Consider the following 20,809-nt stretch of genomic DNA (forward strand, 5'->3'; position numbering starts at 1 on the left):
AAAAAAAAAAAAAAAAGATGTGAAAAATTGATGAAGTGCCTAATCTAATAAAAGCTAGCATAAAATTCCAAGGTAAAGTACTTGTCAAATAATAGTTTAATCTGTCCTATTAGTTCTTTTCAAAAAGCTAGTGTAACTTTAACCAAGTATGTGTTCTCAAAGTTGTTAGCATTTCAAATTTAGGCGTTACGTTTAGATTGAAGTGTTGTCAGTAACAATAATGGCTATATAGGAAATGTCCGTGAATTGTGTTCATGTTACAAAATCATTATTTATTGTGGTTTTTGTTTAATTATTTTAATTTTATGTGCATTGGTGTATAGCCTGCATGTATGTCTGTGCAAGGGTATGAGATTCCTTGGGATGGGAGTTACAGACAGTTAATGAGCTATCAGTTGAGAATTAAACCAAGGTCCTCTGGAAGAGCAGGCAGTGCTCTTAGCCACTAAGTCATCTTTCTAGCCCCTGCTGTTTGTTTTTAATTACAGAGCCAGTGATATTTGTTCTGTTTAATGCTTAGAACAATAACAAAATTGTTATAGAAAAGATACTCAGGTTTAAAATTTTTTTCACACTTTTTTTAAAAAATATTTATTTATTTATTATGTATACAATATTCTTTCTGTGTGTATGTCTGCAGGCCAGAAGAGGGCACCAGACCTCATTTCAGATGGTTGTGAGCCACCATGTGGTTGCTGGGAATTGAACTCAGAACCTTTGGAAGAGCAGGCAACGCTCTTAACCACTGAGCCATCTCTCCAGCCCCTTTTTTCACACTTTATATTCAAAATAATGTTTTTATTTTTGGTTTATTTTATGGATGTTTTATCTGATGTATGTCTGTGCACCATGTGCATGCCTGGAGCCCATGGAAGCCAGAAATAGGCATTGGATCACCTAGGACTAGAGTTATAGATGGTTATGAGCCCCCATGTGGATGCTGGCTATGGAACTTTGGTCCTGTAGAAGATCATTCAGTGCTCTTAACTTTGAAGTTCATCTCTCCAGCCCCTAACATAATGTTTTTTTCTTTTTTAAAGGGGGGAGACTTTATGTTTAAGAGTAACGTGAAATTCACAGTAAAATTCCCTAAAGACAGAGGTTTCCCAAATATCCCCAATTAGAATGGTACATAACTTAATTTTCCCCTCCCCCACCAAACATGAGGTACGTTTTTAGGGAGTAAAGTTTTGTGTCGTCAATAATACACAATAATCCATTCGTTTTCTCTAATGTATAGAATCTCTTAACTAAAACAGTTCTATGGTGGATATTCTTTATATAAATCTTAGTAAACAGGCCTACTGCCCTCTTCCCTTTTTCCTCCTCCTGTTTCTGAGCAGGGTCTCACTATATATCCCTGGCTGTCCTGGGAAATCACTGTATAGACCAGACTGTCCTCAAACTCATAGAGATCATCATCCTACCTCTGCCCCTCAAGTGCCAAGATTAAGAGCATGAGCACCACATCCAGCTTTGTTTGTTTTGTTTTTCAAGACAGGGTTTCTCTGAGTAGCCTTGGCTGTCCTGGACTGTATAGACCAGGCTGGCCTCGAACTCACAGAGATCGTTTGCCTGTTCTTCTCAATTGCTTAGATTAAAGGCTTAAAGGTGTGCACCACCACTTTATTTTTTGTTTTTTAAATCATGTCTGTGTCTGCATATAGGTACGTGGTCCTCAGGTCAGAGGTGTCAAATCTCCTGGAGCTGGAGTTACATTCCTCCTGGCCAATTGACTAAAGTGCTAGGAACCTAACTCAGGTCCTGGAAGAGCAGCAAGCACTCTTAAGCACTAAGACATCTCTCCTCTACTGGTTTAAGATGGAATCCCTAGGAGGCACTACACTGACAAAGACTATGTACATTTTATTCTAGTTTAATTTTTGAGACAGTCTCTTACTATGTACTGGTTAGTCTGCTGGCCTGAAATTTTCTTCTTAGAGCAGTCTGGTTCCAAACTCATTTCTATTTCTACTTTCTTACACTGGAATTAAAGGCATTTTAGTTTAGGTTTTAGTGAGTAATGTTAGACTTCTTTTGTGGGTTTTTGTTTTTTTTGTTACAGGGTTTCTCTTTGTAGCCTTGACTGTCCTGGAAATTGCTCATAGACCAGGTTGGCTACCAAATCAGAGGTCTCCCTGCCTTTGCAGCCCAAGTGCATGTGCCACCACTGTCGAGTGACTTTTTTTGTGTTTGTGCTACATGTTATATAATTTTTAAAAGTGACTAGATATGGTGATACATATTTTTAATCCTAGCTCCTTGGGAAGTAGAGGTAGGTGATCTCTTAAGTTGGAGAACTTCAGGGAAATTACTAAATCTGAGATGGACATGATGGACATGAACCACTACACCTGACTTCTCTTTTAATTTATAAGTTTTTTGTTTTGTTTTGTTTTTTTGAGACAGGGTTTTTCTTTGTAGCCTTGACTGTCCTGGAAATTGCTCTGTAGACCAGGTTGGCTACCAAGTCAGGGATCTCCCGCCTCTGCCTCCAGAGTGGGATTAAAGGTGTGTGTTACCACTGCCTGACAAGAATCTTAACAAATGTTTACCTTTTTCATTCATGTTGCTTTTGACATTCCAAGTAGTCATGCTTTTTTCCCCCTCTCTTTTAGTCTAGGAATTTAACCCCAAGTTTTTAATCTTTTTTCCATATTGACTGGAAGAGAAGGTTTTTTTTTGGTTTTTTAATAATTTAAATTAACTTTTATATGCATTGATGTTTTGCCTGCATGTATGTCTATGTGAGTGTGTCAGATCTTAGAGTTACAAACAGTTAGCTGCTGGGAATTGATCCCAGGTCTTCTGGAAGAGCAGTCGGTTTTCTTAACCACTGAACTATAGCTCCAACCTGAAAGAAATGTTTTTATTAGATCTTTAATTATATTTGATACTTTCTATTCTAGTAACACATTTATTATACTGGTTCACCAGCATTTTAGTTTTCTCTTGTGTTATGTATATTTCGTTATCGTTTATTTAGGAAAAAGTGTTTCTATTATGGTCCCTTAAGTTCTAACATACATTTTTAAAGAATAGAACTTGGTAGTATAAAAAATAGTTTTCAAAAAAATTTGATTGAATTCAGCATTATACAGTGCTCTTAACATCTGAAATACATTATAATTATTCACAGTATTATTTTGGAGACTTCAATTTGCCACGAGACAAGTTTTTAAAGGAACAGATCAAATTGGATGAAGGCTGGGTACCTTTGGACACAATGATAAAATTCAACAGGTAAGACCTGTTTTGTTGGTTTGTTTCCATTTCTGGATATCAAACCCAGGAACTTGGTCATGTGCTATCATTGAACTATATTAGTTTTGAGGCTAATAAACCCAAAAGTCTTCAAAAAGTCATTAAGTTTGCTGTTGCTATTGATAGCTACGACTATATCTGCTTTTCCAATGTTTTTATGTATGTACTCTAGGCTAAACCGACTGACAACAGACTTTAATGTAATTGTCCAAGCACTGGGCAAATCTAAGGCAAAACTTATGGAAGTGAGTGCAGACAAAACTAAAATCAGAAGATCTCCAAGCAGACCCCTTCCTGAAGTGACGGATGAGTATAAGAATGATGTAAAAAACAGATCTGTTTATATTGTAAGTGGATCTTCAGTGCATTTCATGTTACTTTTATTTAGAAGGAACATACATGGAGTGAATAAGGATAAAGGCTCAGGACATGTTTGGCCCATTACTGTGTTTTTTTGCAAGTGTACTTCTAAACTTTATCATTGCTAATTTACATATGTTAGATCCTGTCCTGTTAGTAGCTGAGTTCTACAGTAACTTTCATTGGTTAATTTCATTCATAAATTTCTAAATACATAGAAAGCTTTAGACACATGGGAGTAGATTGAATAGTGTAATGTACCATTGCCAAACTTCAGCAGTTCTTAACGTATAATAGTGTTTTGTCTTTGCTCCAGCTGGTTATTTTGGAACAAATCTCAGGTGAATCACTTTATTGCACTAGAGAATAAGGTTGCTAAACAATTAATAAAGAGGACAGAAAGTTCGACACTTAGATTTCTGGCTTCACTTCAAAACAGAATAATTTAGAATTTATTGTAGGGAGAGTTGTTACCCAGGAATCATTGTTTGTACTTTTTTCCATTTCTCACAGAAAGGCTTCCCAACTGATGCAACCCTGGATGACATAAAAGAATGGCTAGATGATAAAGGTCAAATACTGAATATTCAGATGAGACGAACATTGCACAAAACATTTAAGGTATGATTATTTGATATAGACTTTCTAGTTGAAAAATATCACTTTAAAGAAAATCTTTTTCTGTTTTATAGGGGTCAATATTTGCTGTGTTTGATAGTATTCAGTCTGCAAAGAAGTTTGTGGATACCCCTGGTCAGAAGTACAAAGACACAAGCTTGTTAATACTCTTTAAGTAAGTCTTTTTGCTTATCTCTCAGGCCACATGATTATTTGGAATTGATACTGTGGGGTAAGGTATAAACAGCAGCATCCCCTGTACAGTTAATACTATTTTCAGTATGCTCTGGAAATTGTGTTTGGGGATAATTATAATAGTATTTTGAGAACATGAAAGTGGTTTTTACTACCTTTTCTCAGCTTTTGTATTGTTAGTGTGTTGAGGTGTGTATGGGTATGTATATGATGGAGGTGTACGTGTTCCATAGTGTGCATGTGGAGATCAAAGGACAGCTCTCTAGTTCATTCTCTCCTTCTACCTTTCATGGAGTCTAGTGATTAAACTCAGGTCATCAGTCTTGTGCACCAAGTGTTTTTACCTGCTGAGCCATACCCTTGGCTCCCAACTTTATTGTTTACAATCATGCCATGGCACACTTGTGGAAGTCAGAAGGCAACCTGGGAGAAGTTGATTTCTCCTTCCTTCTGTGAATGGGTCCTTAGGATCAAATTCTGTAGCTCTGGCTGTCTTGGAACTTGTTCTGTAGGTTCTGTAGACCAGGCTGGCCTTGAATTCATAGATCTGGCTGTCTCTTCATCCTGATTAAATTTTTTTTTCTTTTAAAGTGAGGCTTGGGGGGCTGGAGAGATGACTCAGCAGTCAAGAACATTGGCTGTTCTTCCAGGTTTCCTAGCAACCGCGTGGCTCACAACCATCTCTAAAGAGATCTGACACCCTCTTCTGGTCTGCAAGAACACATGCAGGCAGAACACTGTATACGTAATAGATAAATTCTTTAAAAAAAAAAAAAAAAAGAGGCTAGGACTGTGGAGATGGTGTGGTCACTAAAGTTCCAGTCTCCAAGCAGAAAGGCGGGGTGGGGGGATGGAGTGGTAGAGACAGGCCATTGCTGGAGCTTTGTGGCCATTTGCTGTTCTCTGGTTCTAATGAGAATCATGTGGGGTCTCAAAAGGTAAGGTGGGGATTGATAGTAGAAGACACTTAACCTTTAACCTCCACACATACAATACCCACAAGGGATGGCTAGGCATGGTGGTGGATGCCTGTGATGCCAGGACTCCTGTAAGTCACAGGTGGGAGGCTAAGACAAGAGTTTGGGCTAGCATGGGCTGCATAATGAGCCTGTGTCAAAAAATTGTTGAACTAAACCATTTTCATAAAGTTAATCATAGGGCAGTTGTATACTTCCTTGTATTATATAGCCTGTTATTTGATGCTAAGTTTTATAGTATGTACTTGGTAGAATGCATGTGCATGACCTCTGCAGCATATGAGTTTTTAGGTGATTAGATGACAGAAAATGTGTGTAACTGCTGGGTGTGGTAGTACACATCTGTATTCCCATCTCTGTAGAGGCTCAGGCAGGAGGATTGTTTGTTTGAGCCCTGGGCTGCATGGAAATTCCCAGCCAGTGTGTGATAAACAGTGAGACCCTGACTTAAAAATCACATGCAAAAAAAAAGTGTATAATAGTCTTTGTGGAGCTAGGGTTTCAAGTACTCAAAGTAATTTTCAGCTGGGCTATGGCACACGCTAAAGGATTAAAGATCCCAGCCCTTGAGGGGCAGAAGCAGGCAGATCTCTTGAGTTCAAGACCAGTCTGGTCTACAGAGTGGGTTCCAGGAAAGCCAGGGCTACACAGAGAAACTGTGGCTTGGGGAAAAAAAAATGAACAAAAAGTAATTTTTTGTCTTTGTCTTTGTGAGCTTAGTCTGTGTTTTGTGTTTTTCAGGGAAGATTACTTTGCAAAGAAAAATGAAGAAAGAAAGCAAAGCAAAGTGGAAGCTAAATTAAAAGCTAAACAGTAAGTATTTAATTCATGTGACACATGTGAATTTCTTAATGCTTTGACAAGTTTAGCTAGTGGTTCTGGGTAAGCTGATGATGAGCTTTGAAATGAGTGGTAATGGGTTTGTCTTTATTGGTAGTGAAATGTTAGTCTTAAAATACCTTGGCGCACTCCTTTAATCTCAACACTCGAGAGGCAGAGATAGGTGGATCTCTATGAGTTCTAGGAAGCTACAGAGAAACCAAAGGAAAAAAGAAAAAGTTACGTTTTAGTCAGGCCATGGTGGCATACTCCTTTAATTCCAATACTCAGGAGACAGAGGCTGGCGGGTCTCTGAGTTTGAGGCCAGCCTGGTCTACAGAGCTAGTTCCAGGACTGGCTCTGTAGCTACTGAGAAACCTGTCCCTAAAATTAAAAAAAAAAAATCTTGATAACTAGAAGCTATATATTGCTGGTGTTGTATGATGAAAAAAGTCTGAGGACTTGCTTTGATGATTAATTGGTTTGTGGTAATGATGATTGGGGTTATTAGAATTTTTATTTCGTTAAGCTTAAACATATTATAATCATAATACATTCATTTTTAGAGAACATGAAGGAAGACACAAGTCAGGAAGTGCTGAAACAGTAAGTATTGATACCTAATACATGAGAATTTAAGTTAGACTGTCTTTTTTTTATTTTATTTTTTTTATTTTTGGTTTTTCGAGACAGGGTTTCTCTGTAGCTTTGGAGCCTGCCCTGGAACTCCCTTGGTAGACCAGGCTGGCCTCGAACTCACAGAGATCCACCTGCCTCTGCCTCCCGAGTGCTGGGATTACAGGCGTGTGCCACCACCGCCCGGCTAGACTGTCTTTTTGAAGTTTCTGTCTGTCTGTAGTTTTGTGGAGGTCAGAGGACAGCTTGTCAGTTCTTTCCTTCCCCTATATGTATCCCAGGGATTGTACCCAGGTTGTTAAGCTTGGCAGCAAACACCTTTATTTGCTGGTCCCTTATATTTTATTTATCTAGAGATAAATCCTTACCATGTTAGTCTGGCTGACCCAGAAATGACTTTGTCGACCAGTTTTAGTTCGCAAATTTGGAGACAGTCACCTGTTTCTGCCTCCCAATTGCTGGGATTAAAGACATCCACTACCATGCTTTGCTAAAACAACTTGTTTAAGTATTTTTTCCCATTTTATTTATTTTACATCCCATCTGCAGTTTCTCCTCCCTCCTCTCCTTCCAGTCCCTTCCCATATGACCCCTGTGTTCCTACTTCCCAGTCAATTCCTTTGTTTCTATTTAGGAAAGGGCAAGTGTCCCATGAATATCAGCAAAACACAGCATATCAAGTTGCAGTAAAATTAAGCATCTCCCCATGTATTAAGGTTGGTCAAAGCGACCCAGTATGAGTATGGTCCCAAAGTCCTGTAAAAGAATCCAAGACAATCTTGTTGCCACTGTTAGGAGTCCCACAAGAGGACCAAGCTACACAACAGTAAGATATATGCAGAGTGCCTAGGTCATTCCCATGCAGGCTCTCTGGTTGTTGGTTCAGTCTCCGTGAGACCTGATGAACCATATATGTAACTTTGTGTGTGTAAGGTACCCTTGGGTGCTAGAAGAGGGTGTCCAATTCTCAAAAGTTAAAGTTACATATATGAGCAGTACAGTGTGGGTGTGAGGAACTGAACTCCAGTCCCTCTGGCTCCTCCTCTGAGAATACTTTTTAAGGCTGTTTTTTATTTGTGTGTATTTGAGAATGTTTGCTGTATGTGTGCAGGTTCCTGGGGTGGACAGAAAAGGTTGCTGGAGTTATAGGTGATTGTGAACCATCTGACCTGGTAACTGAACTTGGGTAGACTGGAGGAGTGGGAAGTGCTCTTAACCCCTGTGTTCCTTCTCCAGCCCCCTAGAATGAGTTTTTAGAGTATGAGAACTTTTATGTGTGTGGTAGGGGGATGGGAGGAGATGTTGGGAATGGACCCGCAGTCCCCATGGTACCCATACCAGATAGACCACTTAGGCCTCTAGCCATGTTTGAGGACTTCTTAGAGAATGTCTAAGTGATTCTACCAGTGTCATTGCATCAGTGATATACAGATAATATTGTCTGAGATCATTGCTTATCAGCAGATAGTTATAACTTACCTATAGAAGAAACTAAATAAAATAAAGCCATTAATAAAACAGGAGAGCAGAGAAAAATACAGTTAAACCGCATTAAAATAGCACTGACATCTCTTTTCCTTATGTAGGTATAGAATGATGTGAGTCATTTTGGTGAGGTTGGTCTCAAGGAAACCTTTTGATGGCCTTGTATTGTTTTTATAGCGACCTCTAGAAGGAAGGATGGGGTGCTTACTGAAGTTTTCAGGTGACTTGGATGATCAGACCTGTAGAGAAGATTTACACATCCTTTTCTCAAATCACGGTGAAATAAAATGGATTGACTTTGTCAGAGGAGCAAAAGAGGTTTGTGAACTTCTCTAGCCTTACTAGTAATTCGTTTAAAAAGTCTATAGAATATTATCTCTTAGAAGAAAAATATTACTAGGAAGCAGTCTTTTTAAAAAAATGTTTAATGAGAAAGTAATTTATAAAACGTTAATTAAAATAGTTTCTATTTAGCCATTTACTTTTATCTTTAAGTCTTTTTACCAGGTGTGGTATCTTTTTTTCCATGTCAGATGGGTAATGTGCTGACCTTACAACAAGGTTAATAGGAGGCACATGTCACGAAAAGGCACGATGAACCAGGGGGAAAAAAAGATTCTTTTGGGTGGAGGAAGGGGGCATATAAACTTGGTATTGGTGACTGGAGTTTACTTTTAAAGCATTTCTTCCTAATATTCAGTAAGACGCATTGTTAATAGGAATAGATATGCTGGGTCTGGGAAATAGCTTTGAGGAAAGAAATTTGTCTGACTACAAACTGAAGAGTGGAACATTCACTTTTTTTTCCTTTGTGTAGGGAATAATTCTCTTTAAAGAGAAAGCTAAGGAAGCGCTTGAGAAAGCCAGGAGTGCAAATAATGGTAACCTACAATTAAGGAACAAAAAGGTGACTTGGAAAGTACTAGAAGGACATGCGGAAAAAGATGCGATGAAAAAAATCATGGATGATCAGCAAGAATCACTAAACAAATGGAAGTCAAAAGGAGGAGGTCACTATTTAATTTTTTATTAATAATTGGTTATTTTACCTCATCTGTACTTGAGAAAAATCTTAGTTTTCAAACACACTTAAAATTGACTAACTTCTCAATCATGTTTCTACAGGCCGCAGATTTAAAGGAAAAGGAAGGGGAAACAGACCTCCTTATGCTGGGGGACCCAAAGGAAGAGGCCAGTTTCATGGCAGGAGAACAAGATTCGATGATGATGACTACCATCACCATCATCGACGTGGATCAGGCAAGTCTCAGGTCCTGGGTATGATGTCTGTATGTCTGTACTTGATAAAACACTATCTCTCTGTGTGAGTGATAGTTTTCATTGAGTGCCATCTTCGTCCTTTGTGCTATTGCACAATTGAGAGGTTGGCTAAAAGATAACTATAAAGGTCAGAAAGTCTGTACTCAAGGAAAAGCCTTTTCTTTCTCTGAGAAGTTGCTAATTTTTTAAAGGAAGCTATTAGTAATTGTAGCCAATATTAATAGAGCAAGTGCTTACATTGAATTTAATGAGTTCTTTGTGTTTGTATAGGACCAATGAAAAGAGCAAGAGACGGAAGAGACAGAGAAGAGCCTGCATCAAAGCATAAGAAAAGAGAGAACGGCGCTAGAGACAAGTAGTTTAGTAAGCAGTGTTTTTATTCATCTTAGTTAGATTTTAAGCTGCTTTTTGTCTTCAGAAGCTTTTAAAAAGAAAAGCGAATTAGGTCCACTTCAATGTCCACCTGTATAAAAGGAAAAGAATTTGTTTTTCTTGTCTTTTTTGTTGTTGTTACCCAAATGAAAGTTTTTTAAAATGTATAGTTCTGTTCGTGTTTGGATGATTCAAATATGAAAAGGAAGAATCTTCCTCTTAATTGCCTTTGTAATATGAGAATGTATTAGTACAAACTTGTAAAATATATGCTGTATAAAAATAGCCAACTGTTTACTTTTTTCTTTTTTTTTTCCTCTTAAATTTTTTCACAAAGAACTTACTAGAATATTGACTGCTTCAACAGTTAATTTGTCCAGTCTCAGGCTGGCTTTCTATTTACCCATGCAACTTGCTGTGAGTGGAAAGTGATATTGCAAAGCTTTTGAATGCTGAACGTATTCAAAATTGGGAAACTTACTGATTTCTTTTTATGAAAGTTGTATAATGCTGGCAGGTCATATCGAAGCTCTGTAAAACAAGCCAAACATTCACCTTGAAAGTATTAGATGCTGGTGTGCATAATGTTTTACATCCATCACTTTGGACATACCCTTTTGAATACTTACATGCCAAGTTATGCATAGTGTTTCTGCTGTTTTGATCACATGTCAAAATTTGAGGTTATGGAGAATAGTTAAAAGAATTCACAAGTATGGGGAAAAAGTTCTGTGAAAATCAGATGTATCTATAGCTGACAGTATGATATTCATGCTTCAAAAATTGCCTGTCCATGTTTTAATAATGGATAGTCCTAGTTATTTTTTCTACTAACAAAATGAAGGTCCATTTTTTCACATTCCTTCCTAATTTACTTTTTTGATTTTTGAGACAGGGTTTCTCTGTGTAACAGTCCTAGCTGTCCTGGAACTTGCCTCATAGACCAAGCTGGCCTTGAACTCAACAGAGATCCACCTGCCTCTGCCTCCTCCTAAGTGCTGGGATTAAAGCGTGTACCACTACTACCCCAGCCCTTTCTAATTTATAACGTAAATTCTCTATACTTTCACCATTAGCCAGTGGTATCTTTTGTAATTTCCAATACATGCCATAGCTCTCTATAATGTGTGACCAAGTCATCTGGGAATCTTGTTCTGTTTGTGTAGGCTCCAAGGTTGTTAAAAGCTGATAATGTGAAGACCACTAAAGGTCTGGATTAGTATACAACTAGGACTAATATAAAGTGCTCTGTATTGAGTTCTGTGGCAACACTTAATAGGAAGACAGACAAGTCTTTATGAACAACTTAGGTAGATCCTTTAACATCATAGGACCAATTCCTATGTGGTAAACTCATGATAGACATAATGGCATGTGCATTTCATCTCAGGACTGGGAATCAGGCAGACAAACGCCTAGTCCAGTAGGCCTTGTGAGTTCTCCGACAGTCAGAGGTAGTTAGGGGAGGAGAGAGAGAAAGAAAAAGAAACGCAGAGAAGCCACGCTTCCAAACAAATAAAGATGTTCCTTTTATTGCACATTTAATTTCTCCCGTTTTCTCTTGTGTGTGCTAAGGAAGCACACTACCACACACCAGTCTTTATTTCAAGTGTCTCAAAATTACTGGATGACTTCTGTTTTCTAATGGTTTTCCTGTTGTGGGCAAACTTAGTAAAAAGGAAAAAAAAGGCATCTCATATTGTGGATTTTTATATTCTGTCTCTCACCAAGAAAGGAAAGGTTGGTGTTGAGCTAAGTATCAATCATAAATTACTGGCATTTACAGGTAGTGGACTTAACAGCAGTCCTACCATGTCCAGGCCCATGTTTTCACTCACTGATGATAGCAGTCTTCTGTCAGGGCCTAGATGACTGAATTTGGGACAGGCACAGGCAGATCTTTGTAAATGTTTACTCTGTGCTTAATGCATTTCCAAACTACTCCTGAATTGGGTAACATTCCATAATAATTTTTTTAGTACTTTAAAAATTTAGGCTAAAGAGTGAGTTGCAGGACAGACTACAAAGCTACAGAGAAACCCTGTCTCCAATAAATAAATTAGGCTGGCCTATTGGCCTTTTAAATAAGATTGTAGCCAGGTGGTGGCTCACACCTTTAGTACCAGCACTAGGGAGACAGATGGATAGATCTGAGTTCCAGGACAGCCTGATCAACAGAGAGAAACCCTGTCTTGACATAAACAGTTAAGGTTGAGATAAAGCTTACCTGCAATAATTTCTATCTTGACTTTCCATTCTGCAGCTTTCTTTTGAATATGCTAAAGACAAATAATATTTTCATGAGTTGATGTTTAGATCTGATCTGCTAATGTTGAACATTAAAATTTTCAATAAAATTAGACTCACAAATTTTAATTATATGTACACTTTTAAAAGTGTCCTCGCTACTTAGCATCTGAACCAAATTATGTAATTAAAAAACGAAAAATTCATCAAAATCCATTACATACAGTGTAGCTTGATTTCATTAGTGAATAGCAGTTCTGGGTCAGCATGCCATTCAGTTGCATGGTAGAAGAGAAAAGCATAGTCTGCAGCCACAGCCTGTTTAATTTCAGTTCTACTACTTAGTATCTAACTAAAGTAGCCCTAACTAAAGTATTCATTCTGGACTTACCTCATTTTTCTCGTCTGTTGTACAATGTGTTTTGTTTTGTTTTGTTTTTTCGAGACAAAGTGTCTCTGTTAGTTTTTGGTGCCTGTCCTGGAACTAGCTCTTGTAGACCAGGCTGGCCTTGAACTCACAGAGATCCACTTGCCTCTGCCTCCCAAGTGCTGGGATTAAAGGCGTGCACCACCACTGCCACCACCACTGCCAGACTCTGTTGAACAGTGTTATCTGATCAGAATGAAGTGTTTTAAACAGTGTTCCTATACAGCAGCAGATACATTATGTGGGAACTGAACACAGGTCCTCTGCAAAGGCAACCAGTGCTATTAACCATGAACCCATCTCTCTAGCCCCTTCACAATTTTTAGGTATTTGGGTGTGTGTGGATATATGAACGTTGTGCAGGTATATTTAGAGGCATCAGATTCCCTGGAGGTGGAGTATAGACTGCTGTGAGCTGAACTCAGATTCTCTGCAAATGTAGCAAGTACTAAACAATTAAGCCACAGTCACGTCTCCCACCCAATGATGGTTTTCATTGTCAGTTTGATACACTCTAAAATCCCTCGGAAGAGAATGTCAGTGCAGGATTATCGAGATTGTTTGCCTGTTGGTAATATTTTTTTGTTTTTGTTTTAGTGATTTTAGTCTTTTGCCCTTGTGTATGTCTGCCGCATGTGTATTCTTGATGCTCTAGATCAAAAGAAAGCATCAGATTCCCTGGAACTGGATTGTGGGTGGTTGAGAGCCATCATATGGGTGCTAGGAATTGAATCTGGGCTGAGGAAGAGACCTGGTCAGTTGTCCTCAGGAACTTAGACCATGAAACCCAATATGGACAGATTCAGCAGAGCTATCTACATGGGCTGCCCATGCATGCTTCAGCATTGCCCGGGTATAAATTTCATTTCAAAATAAAAAACAGTTGGTCAGTGGTGGTGCAGACCTTTAATTCCAGCACTTGGGAGGCAGAGGCAGGGGATCTCTGTGAGCTCGAGGCCAGCCTGGTCTACAAGAGCTAGTTCCAGGGCAGTCATGACTGTTACACAGAGACATGCTGTCTTAAAAAACAAAATGAAAAAAAAAAACAAACCCAAAATCTTAAAATATATTCACACACATATATATTGTGGTTTTTTGAGATATGGTTTTTTATTTGGCTGTCTGGAACTCAGAGATTTGCCTGCCTCTGCTTTCCAAGTACTGTGATTAAAGGTGTGTGCTACCATTACCTGGCTAAAAGTAACAATACTGTTATGATTTAAGCTTACTTCTCTAGTTGAGGATTTGTGTAAAGAATATACTGCTGTTCTTGCCATTCCCAAAGCAGTCTTCAGAAAAGCCATGTCTGTACCTGTGAAGAGTTAAAAAAAAAAAAAAAATTCCTATTTATATTACTAGTAGAGTAGAATAAATGATTAAAAGAATAGTAGTATTCTTTCCAAATTGTAAAATATCTACTTTCATATTGATTTCTTCAAAAGGCGTACAAAACACCTATGGGCTGCAGAGACAGCTCGGTGCTGCTCTTCCAGAGGACCCAAGTTCGAGTCCCCACACCACAGGGTGACTCATAACTAACTCCAGTTCCAGAGGCCCAGTGTCCTTGCCTTTTTGGGCACTGCACAGTGTGGCTCAGAGACACGCAGGCGAAATACCTATACCCAAAAATGAAATCTTAAGCTGGGCGTGGTAGCACACACCTTCAATTCCAAGGACTCAAAAGGCAGAGGAGGGAATTTGAAGCCAGTAAGTTCTACGCAGTTTCAGGAAAGTCAGAGCTACATAGTAAGATGTCTCAAATCTTTAAAATAAAGTCTAATGAAACCAAAATTAGGCTGTTTGGCTAGAAAAAAATAGGATTAATATAAATTTTAATATTCTAAGTGGCAGGCGAGAATGGAGGCGGTGGTCTAATGGTGGTATGGGCTTTAACTGCAGCTTCTGGCCTGCCACAGTACACATTAAAATAACCACAGCAAGTCCCTGTGCGCATGCTTTGAAGCCCACAGGCATTAATAACAAGTTTTAGAAGCTGAGTGTTCCGCTGGTGATAGCATGTGTGAGAGCCCCGTTTTAGTCCCTGCGGTCCCAACAACAACAAAAGAATAATCCAGTTTCCAAAAGAATGAAAATGTTTTTAAAGTTTTATAAGCATGGGGGCTAGTCAAATCTTCTAGTTATTAAACAGAAATAAGAATACATTAACAAACCAAAAAAAGAAAAAGAAAAGAAAAGCTTATTTTAGAGGTAGACGGATATCTGTGAGTTCGAGGCCAGCCTGGTCTACAAGAGCTAGTTCCAGGACAGACTCTAAAGCCACAGAGAAAACCTGTCTTGAAAAACCAAAACAAAACAAAAACAACAACAACAAAAAAAAAGGGGGGGGGCTGGAGAGATGGCTCAGAGGTTAAGAGCATTGTCTGTTCTTCCAAAGGTCCTGAGTTCAATTCCCAGCAACCACATGATGGCTCACAGCCATCTGTAATGGGGTCTGGTGCCCTCTTCTGGCCTGCAGGCATACACACAGAATATTGAATACATAATAAATAAATAAATAAATAAATATTGCCGGGCGATGGTGGCACACGCCTTTAATCCCAGCACTCGGGAGGCAGAGGCAGGTGGATCTCTGTGAGTTCGAGGCCAGCCTGGTCTACAAGAGCTAGTTCCAGGACAGGCTCCAAAGCCACAGAGAAACCCTATCTCGAAAAACCAAAAAAAAATAAATAAATAAAAATAAAAAATTAAATAAATATTAAAAAAAAGAATACATTAACACAAATTTGAAAATAAAGATGAAATTTTCCAATTGAACATCAAATGTGAATTTTCAAAAGTATAAAGTTATTGGTTGAGTTTGAGACCAGCCTGGTCTACAAGAGCTAGTTCCAGGACAGGCACCAAAGCTACAGAGAAACCCTGTCTTGAAAAACCAAAAAAAAAAAAAAAAAAAGTTATTGGTTAATTTAATAAACTAATAAAAATAACCCAGATCACTACTCTATAAATATGCAAATATATTCTACTTTTATTACTAACCTTTATTATTTTTGGTTCCAAAGGGAGGATTCATAATTACAGTATCAAATACTTTGGGCATTTTGTTACATAATGAGCACACATCACACTGAATCATATCAACGTTTGTTAACTCAAACTCTTCCACATTCCTAGTAAATATTTCCAGGGCATCTTCGTCTATGTCAAATCCAACACACAACCTATAAAAAAAAAAAAGACAATTTACAGGTTCCTAGTTTAAAAAAAAAAAAAACTACTTTTTTACCATGCAGTTTTCAACCCAATTAACAAAATGGGTTTTGTTTTGTTTTTTGAACACGGTTTCTCTCTGTAGTCCTGGCTGCCCTGAAACTCGCTCTGTAGATCAGGCTCTGTAGATCAAACTCACAGAGATCCGCATATCTCTGCATCCCAAGTGCTGGGATTAAATACCTGCACCACCACCATCTGACTTGATATCTTTCTTAAAAGTAAAGTTTTGATCTTTACCCTACTCAAAATGTACTCAGTATCAAATTATTGCTCCCCTCATCTTACCTGGGTCCTATGAATATATAGTGCAGTTGATCCTATATACATTTACTGAAGCCACACCATATCCAAATAACAAGAAATGATCACTTACCCTGCCCCTAACATTGCAGCCCCGATGCTAAGTACTCCACAACCACATCCTAGGTCTGCAACCACTTTATTTTCAATGTCATCAAATGTATTATGGATTGTATATAGCATGCATGCTAAAAACAATAAAAAATAAATAGAACAACATTAGTGAATAAATTAACAAGTTTACTACTAAAACCTAATGCAAATGGCTCTAAAGTAATCTGTCTTTCCCCAATATATAGCTCCAGATTGTTTGATAGTTAAAGAGACAATGTAATAATTTGTTGTTTAGGAAGAAACAGCACAAAGGAAGGTAATGTTCACCAGTGACCCCCAAATACTATAGAGCTATGTCAAGCTTCTGCTGACCGTGCCAAGACTGAAATGTTCAAGATATCTGCTCGACACAGATGCAGTTTTCCCTTTGATGCTCGGATATTTTTATGAAATACTAAGTTTTATGAATGATTAAGTCTATCATTCTTGGTCAAAATAAGTTTAGTAACCCTGTATTATGTCTTCAAAACTATTTTGGATTTTATTGGCAACATGGCTCTCAGTGAGCAAAAGTACTTGCTGCGAAGCCTAACAACCCAAATTCAGTCTCCAAGATCCACCTGGTAGATGGAAGTAAATGACCAACTGCCAGAAGTTCTCCTTGGACCTGATTGAGGGCAACCCCCCAATAAACAAACTTGTGTAACTCCCCAATAAACAGAGGACACAGAACTTATTTTTGTAGTATGTTTATCACAAGAATATAGGCATCTCAAACTTCTACATCCACAATATAGACTTAGAGATTTTTTTTTAAATTTGTTGTTGTTTGGCCTGCATGGATGTGCAGCAGGTTTCTGGTGCCCAGAGAGGTCAGAGGAGGATACTGGCAACCTCCTGGGATTGGAGTTACAGCTGCCATGTGGGTGCTGAATTGAACCCAGGTTCTCTAGAAGAGCAGGTAGGGCTCCTAACTGCTGAGCCATCTCTCTACCTGAACTTAGAGGTAATATCAATAGATGCACATACTCATAATCTATAACAGACCTGATAACAGAACAAATGGTCAGGGCAGAAGTAGCTGAGATTACATAGAGTTCTCAAAAACAATACTCTCAAAAGTACAGTAAATTAAACATCAGTGTTTCCTTGTGTATATCAGAACTCAAGGGCTGCTAGCTATTACTAATATCTGAGAATCCAGACATTTATTTAAAACATATACCGGATGGTGGTGGCGCACGCCTTTAATCCCAGGACTTGGGAGGCAGAGGCAAGCGGATCTTTGTGATCTGTAGACCAGGCTGATCTTCAAAACTAGCCACCGCTCCCAGAACCAAAAAAGAAAAATTAAAACCAACCATGAGGCACTTGATTACTGTTGCAGGTATTTTGAAACTCCTATCTTGTGCATTACAAACTAGGTGTAAAAGAACTGATATTTATTTACTCTGAGACAAAGTCTCATTACATAACCCTAGCTGGCCTGGCTGGTCTTGAACTCACAGAGATCTACCTGCCTCTGACTCCCAAGTGCTAGGATTATTGTATGTTTCACCATACCTGGCCTCTTAAAATTAGATTTCACCGGGCAGTGGTGGCACACACCCTATACCTTTAATCTCAGCACTAGAGAGGCAGAGGCAGGTGGACCTCTGAGTTCGAGGACAGCCTGGTGTACAAGAGCTAGTTCCAGGACAGCCAGAGCTGTTGTTACGCAGAGAAACCCTATCTCTAAAAAATAAAAAAAATTAAAAAAAAGGCGGCGGTGGTACACACCTTTGATCCTAGCACTCAGGAGACAGAAGTGCAGATCTCTGTGAATTCAAGGCCAGCCTGGTCTACTTGGTGAGTTCCAGGACAGACTCCAAAGCTACAGGGAAACCCTGTCTCGGGGGAAAAAATTAGATTTCATGACAAAACCCTACAACCAGAAGGCTGTAAGAAGTTACACTGAGAAAGCCAGGGGCTTGCTTGGTAGGTGACTAGCTCAGTCTGTACCGCACTTACTCTGCAAGCATTAGAACCTGAGTTCAGATCCATCCGCAGCAGTCATGTAAAAGGCCAGGTGCGGCCGGGCGATGGTGGCGCACGCCTTTAATCCCAGCACTCGGGAGGCAGAGGCAGGTGGATCTCTGTGAGTTCGAGACCAGCCTGGTCTACAGAGCTAGTTCCAGGACAGGCTCCAAAGCCACAGAGAAACCCTGTCTCGGAAAAAAAAAAAAAAAAAAAAAAAAAAAGGCCAGGTGCGGTGTTGCGTGATTATAAACCCAGCGCTGGAGAGAGCAATTGAGGAAAACACCCCATGTTGAATTCTGCCCTCCACACACGCAGACACATGAACATACACACACTAAATATCTAATAGAGAAAACTGGTCTTGATCTGAACAGTTTAATGCAAATCTTTGGTTGCAGCTATGACAATATTTTAGGGTTAAACACATGTATTCTCCACAAGTTTTATTGGCAGCTCACAAATTGCTACTTTGGAATTGAAAAAGATTACCCCTTGCAGGTACTCCCAACCAAAGAAATTTTGCTGTCTTCCCTGCTACTACGTAACAGGTGCTACATATGAATGGATTCTCCTGTATTCTCTTCTACACTCTCAGTACCAATCTTTGGCATCAAGCAAGAGGCAATTTGTGAAAAATGAAAACGCATCCTCAACTTTACACAAGCTTGTATGTAACTCTGGTTTTTAGTAGAGCAGCACCTACTCAAAGGTGTGAGGTTTCTCTAGAACATCATTAGATCCAAATCACTACTTATTTTCATCATGGACTGGACAGGAATAACCCCAGAAGAGAGCCCGATGAACCAGCTGCCCTACCTGCAATGTGCGGCCTGGTGGGGTACTGTTCTAGAAGTAATTTGGGATTTTCGAATCCATCCACTTCCTGCAGGCGACTCTCTAGTTCCTTAAGCTTCAACTTCTTCATTGTTTTTATTTTAGTTTGGGCTCCCAGGGTTTAACAGCACAGGATCTGCAGGGAAATCTACCTAACCCGGGACCTCTCTAGCGATGCAGGCCGGGAGCGGGCAGACTATTGAGGACTCAGAGGGAATCTCGCGGAGATCGCCGGAGATCGCCGCTCCGGGACGCAGGAACGCACGACTAAGCAAACTGACGGTCCTCGCGGGCCCTCCCCGTAGCGCCGGAAGCGCCAATGCGCACGCGCACACGCTGCTGGAGCCGAGCGGCAACCTCGGCCAGGCGCTAGGGTTCCGCCTAGCACTCGAGTGCATTTTGGTTCGTTTGGGAGACGTCGGAAAAAGCACCCAACGTGTCGCGTCACAAACCAGTCGAGACGGCCCCCCGGCTACGCCAACTTTGTCTTAAGTACCTATAGCCGTCCAAAGCTTGAGAGAAAGAATTGAAGGCGATAAAGGACTCTGGGGCAATGCAACCTTTCCCAAGTTTCAGAAAGTAGCGATCTACACCCACTTCGGAGTTCTTCTCCATTCGAATGCTCGGCTTTAATTTAGCGTCCCTCTTCTAAGGCACCGTCTTCCTTTCTTTCTTCCTTCCTTCCTTCCTTCCTTCCTTCCTTCCTTCCTCCCTCCCTCCCTCCCTCCCTCCCTCCCTCTCTCCCTGTTCCTCTTTCTGAGGCATCATGTTCTCTCCCTCTCTTTCTCTCCCTCCCTCCTTATTTGTTATGTATACAGTCTTCTGCCTACGTGTATGCCTGAATACCAGAAGAGGGCACCAAATCTAATTATAGGTGGCTGCTGGGAATTGAACTCAGGACCCCTGGAAGAGCAGCCCATGCTCTTAATCTCTGAGCCATTTCTCCAGGCCGGCATCGCAGTTAGTGATGCTAGTGAAGCCAGAAAAAAAGAAAAAAAAAAAAAGAGAGTTTAAAAGAAAAGACCATGGGGCTGGAGAGATGGCTCAGAGGTTAAGAGCATGGGCTGTTCTTTCAGAGGTCCTGAGTTTGATTCCCACAAACCACATGTTGGCTCACAACCACCTATAATGATATCTGGCGCCCCCTTCTGTCATGTAGGCAGAACACTGTATACATATTTAAAAGAAAAGAAATATGTCTGCATGGGTAGCACACATACGTTCTAGTCCCAGGAGGATATCTGTGAGTGCAAGACCAGCCTGGTGCCCTCTGAAGCTGGTGATGCAGCTCCTGATGATGGGCCTCCTGGAGAGCTTGGCCCTGATGGCCCTGATGGCCCTGATGGCCCAGAGGAGAAGGGCCGGGATCGAGACCAGGAGCGACGTAGGAGCCACTGAAGTGAGAGGGAACGTCGTCGGGACCGAGACCGTGATAGGGATCGAGAGCACAAACGGGGGGAACGGGGCAGTGAGCGGGTCAGGGATGAGGCTCGGGGTGGGGGTGGCAGTGGTCAGGACAATGGGCTAGAAGGGCTAGGTAGTGATGGTCGAGACATGTACATGGAGGCAGAGGGTGGTGATGGGTACATGGCCCCGGAAAATGGATATCTGATGGAGGCAGCTCCCGAATGAAGAGGCTTCCTGTGTTGTGGACATGCTTTCTGTTTCGCTGTCTGCCTTCCTAGCC

At 40.1% G+C, this 20,809-nt stretch overlaps 2 protein-coding genes and 1 pseudogene across 3 annotated transcripts in view; 1 reads left to right on the forward strand and 2 right to left on the reverse strand.

The window, feature by feature from the left end:
• Positions 1-10,292, forward strand: part of Ssb (Sjogren syndrome antigen B) — a 14,267-nt gene extending 3,975 nt beyond the window's left edge. The window contains exons 3-12 of the mRNA XM_013346013.2: positions 3,140-3,243; positions 3,437-3,611; positions 4,138-4,245; positions 4,317-4,417; positions 6,156-6,227; positions 6,800-6,839; positions 8,532-8,672; positions 9,172-9,364; positions 9,480-9,614; positions 9,906-10,292. Coding sequence (XP_013201467.1) covers positions 3,140-3,243; positions 3,437-3,611; positions 4,138-4,245; positions 4,317-4,417; positions 6,156-6,227; positions 6,800-6,839; positions 8,532-8,672; positions 9,172-9,364; positions 9,480-9,614; positions 9,906-9,994 — 1,158 coding nt within the window. The 3' untranslated portion in view covers positions 9,995-10,292. The remainder of the gene's footprint in view (positions 1-3,139; positions 3,244-3,436; positions 3,612-4,137; positions 4,246-4,316; positions 4,418-6,155; positions 6,228-6,799; positions 6,840-8,531; positions 8,673-9,171; positions 9,365-9,479; positions 9,615-9,905) is intronic.
• LOC113455994 lies at positions 8,882-8,971 on the reverse strand (annotated as a pseudogene).
• Mettl5 (methyltransferase like 5) lies at positions 9,992-19,434 on the reverse strand. 2 transcript variants are annotated; one of them, XM_005346531.1, is made up of 7 exons: positions 19,105-19,434; positions 16,289-16,403; positions 15,682-15,863; positions 13,911-13,993; positions 12,235-12,286; positions 10,489-10,538; positions 9,992-10,098 (listed from the first exon to the last, which is right to left on the reverse strand). In XM_005346531.1, exons 1-7 carry the CDS (start codon positions 19,211-19,213, stop codon positions 10,060-10,062), a joined length of 630 nt encoding a protein of 209 aa, XP_005346588.1. In that variant the 5' UTR covers positions 19,214-19,434; the 3' UTR covers positions 9,992-10,059. The 2 variants fall into 2 exon arrangements, with proteins under 2 accessions (XP_005346588.1, XP_026634300.1); XM_026778499.1 differs by lacking the exon at positions 9,992-10,098 and having other exon boundaries at positions 10,303-10,538.
• Between the last annotated feature and the right edge of the window lie 1,375 nt (positions 19,435-20,809).

The sequence above is a fragment of the Microtus ochrogaster genome, chromosome 4 (genome assembly GCF_000317375.1).
Source record: "Microtus ochrogaster isolate Prairie Vole_2 chromosome 4, MicOch1.0, whole genome shotgun sequence".
Lineage (NCBI taxonomy): Eukaryota > Metazoa > Chordata > Mammalia > Rodentia > Cricetidae > Microtus > Microtus ochrogaster.

Excerpts from the sequence above, each read along its gene's own strand:
- Mettl5 (XM_026778499.1), bottom strand. The coding sequence starts at position 19,213 with ATGAAGAAGTTGAAGCTTAAGGAACTAGAGAGTCGCCTGCAGGAAGTG. Across the intron at positions 16,404-19,104 it reads CACCAGGCCGCACATTGCAG|CATGCATGCTATATACAATC; the intron begins GTAGGGCAGCTG and ends TATTGTTTTTAG. Across the intron at positions 10,539-12,234 it reads CAAGATAGAAATTATTGCAG|AGCTTCGATATGACCTGCCA; the intron begins GTAAGCTTTATC and ends CTTGTTTTACAG.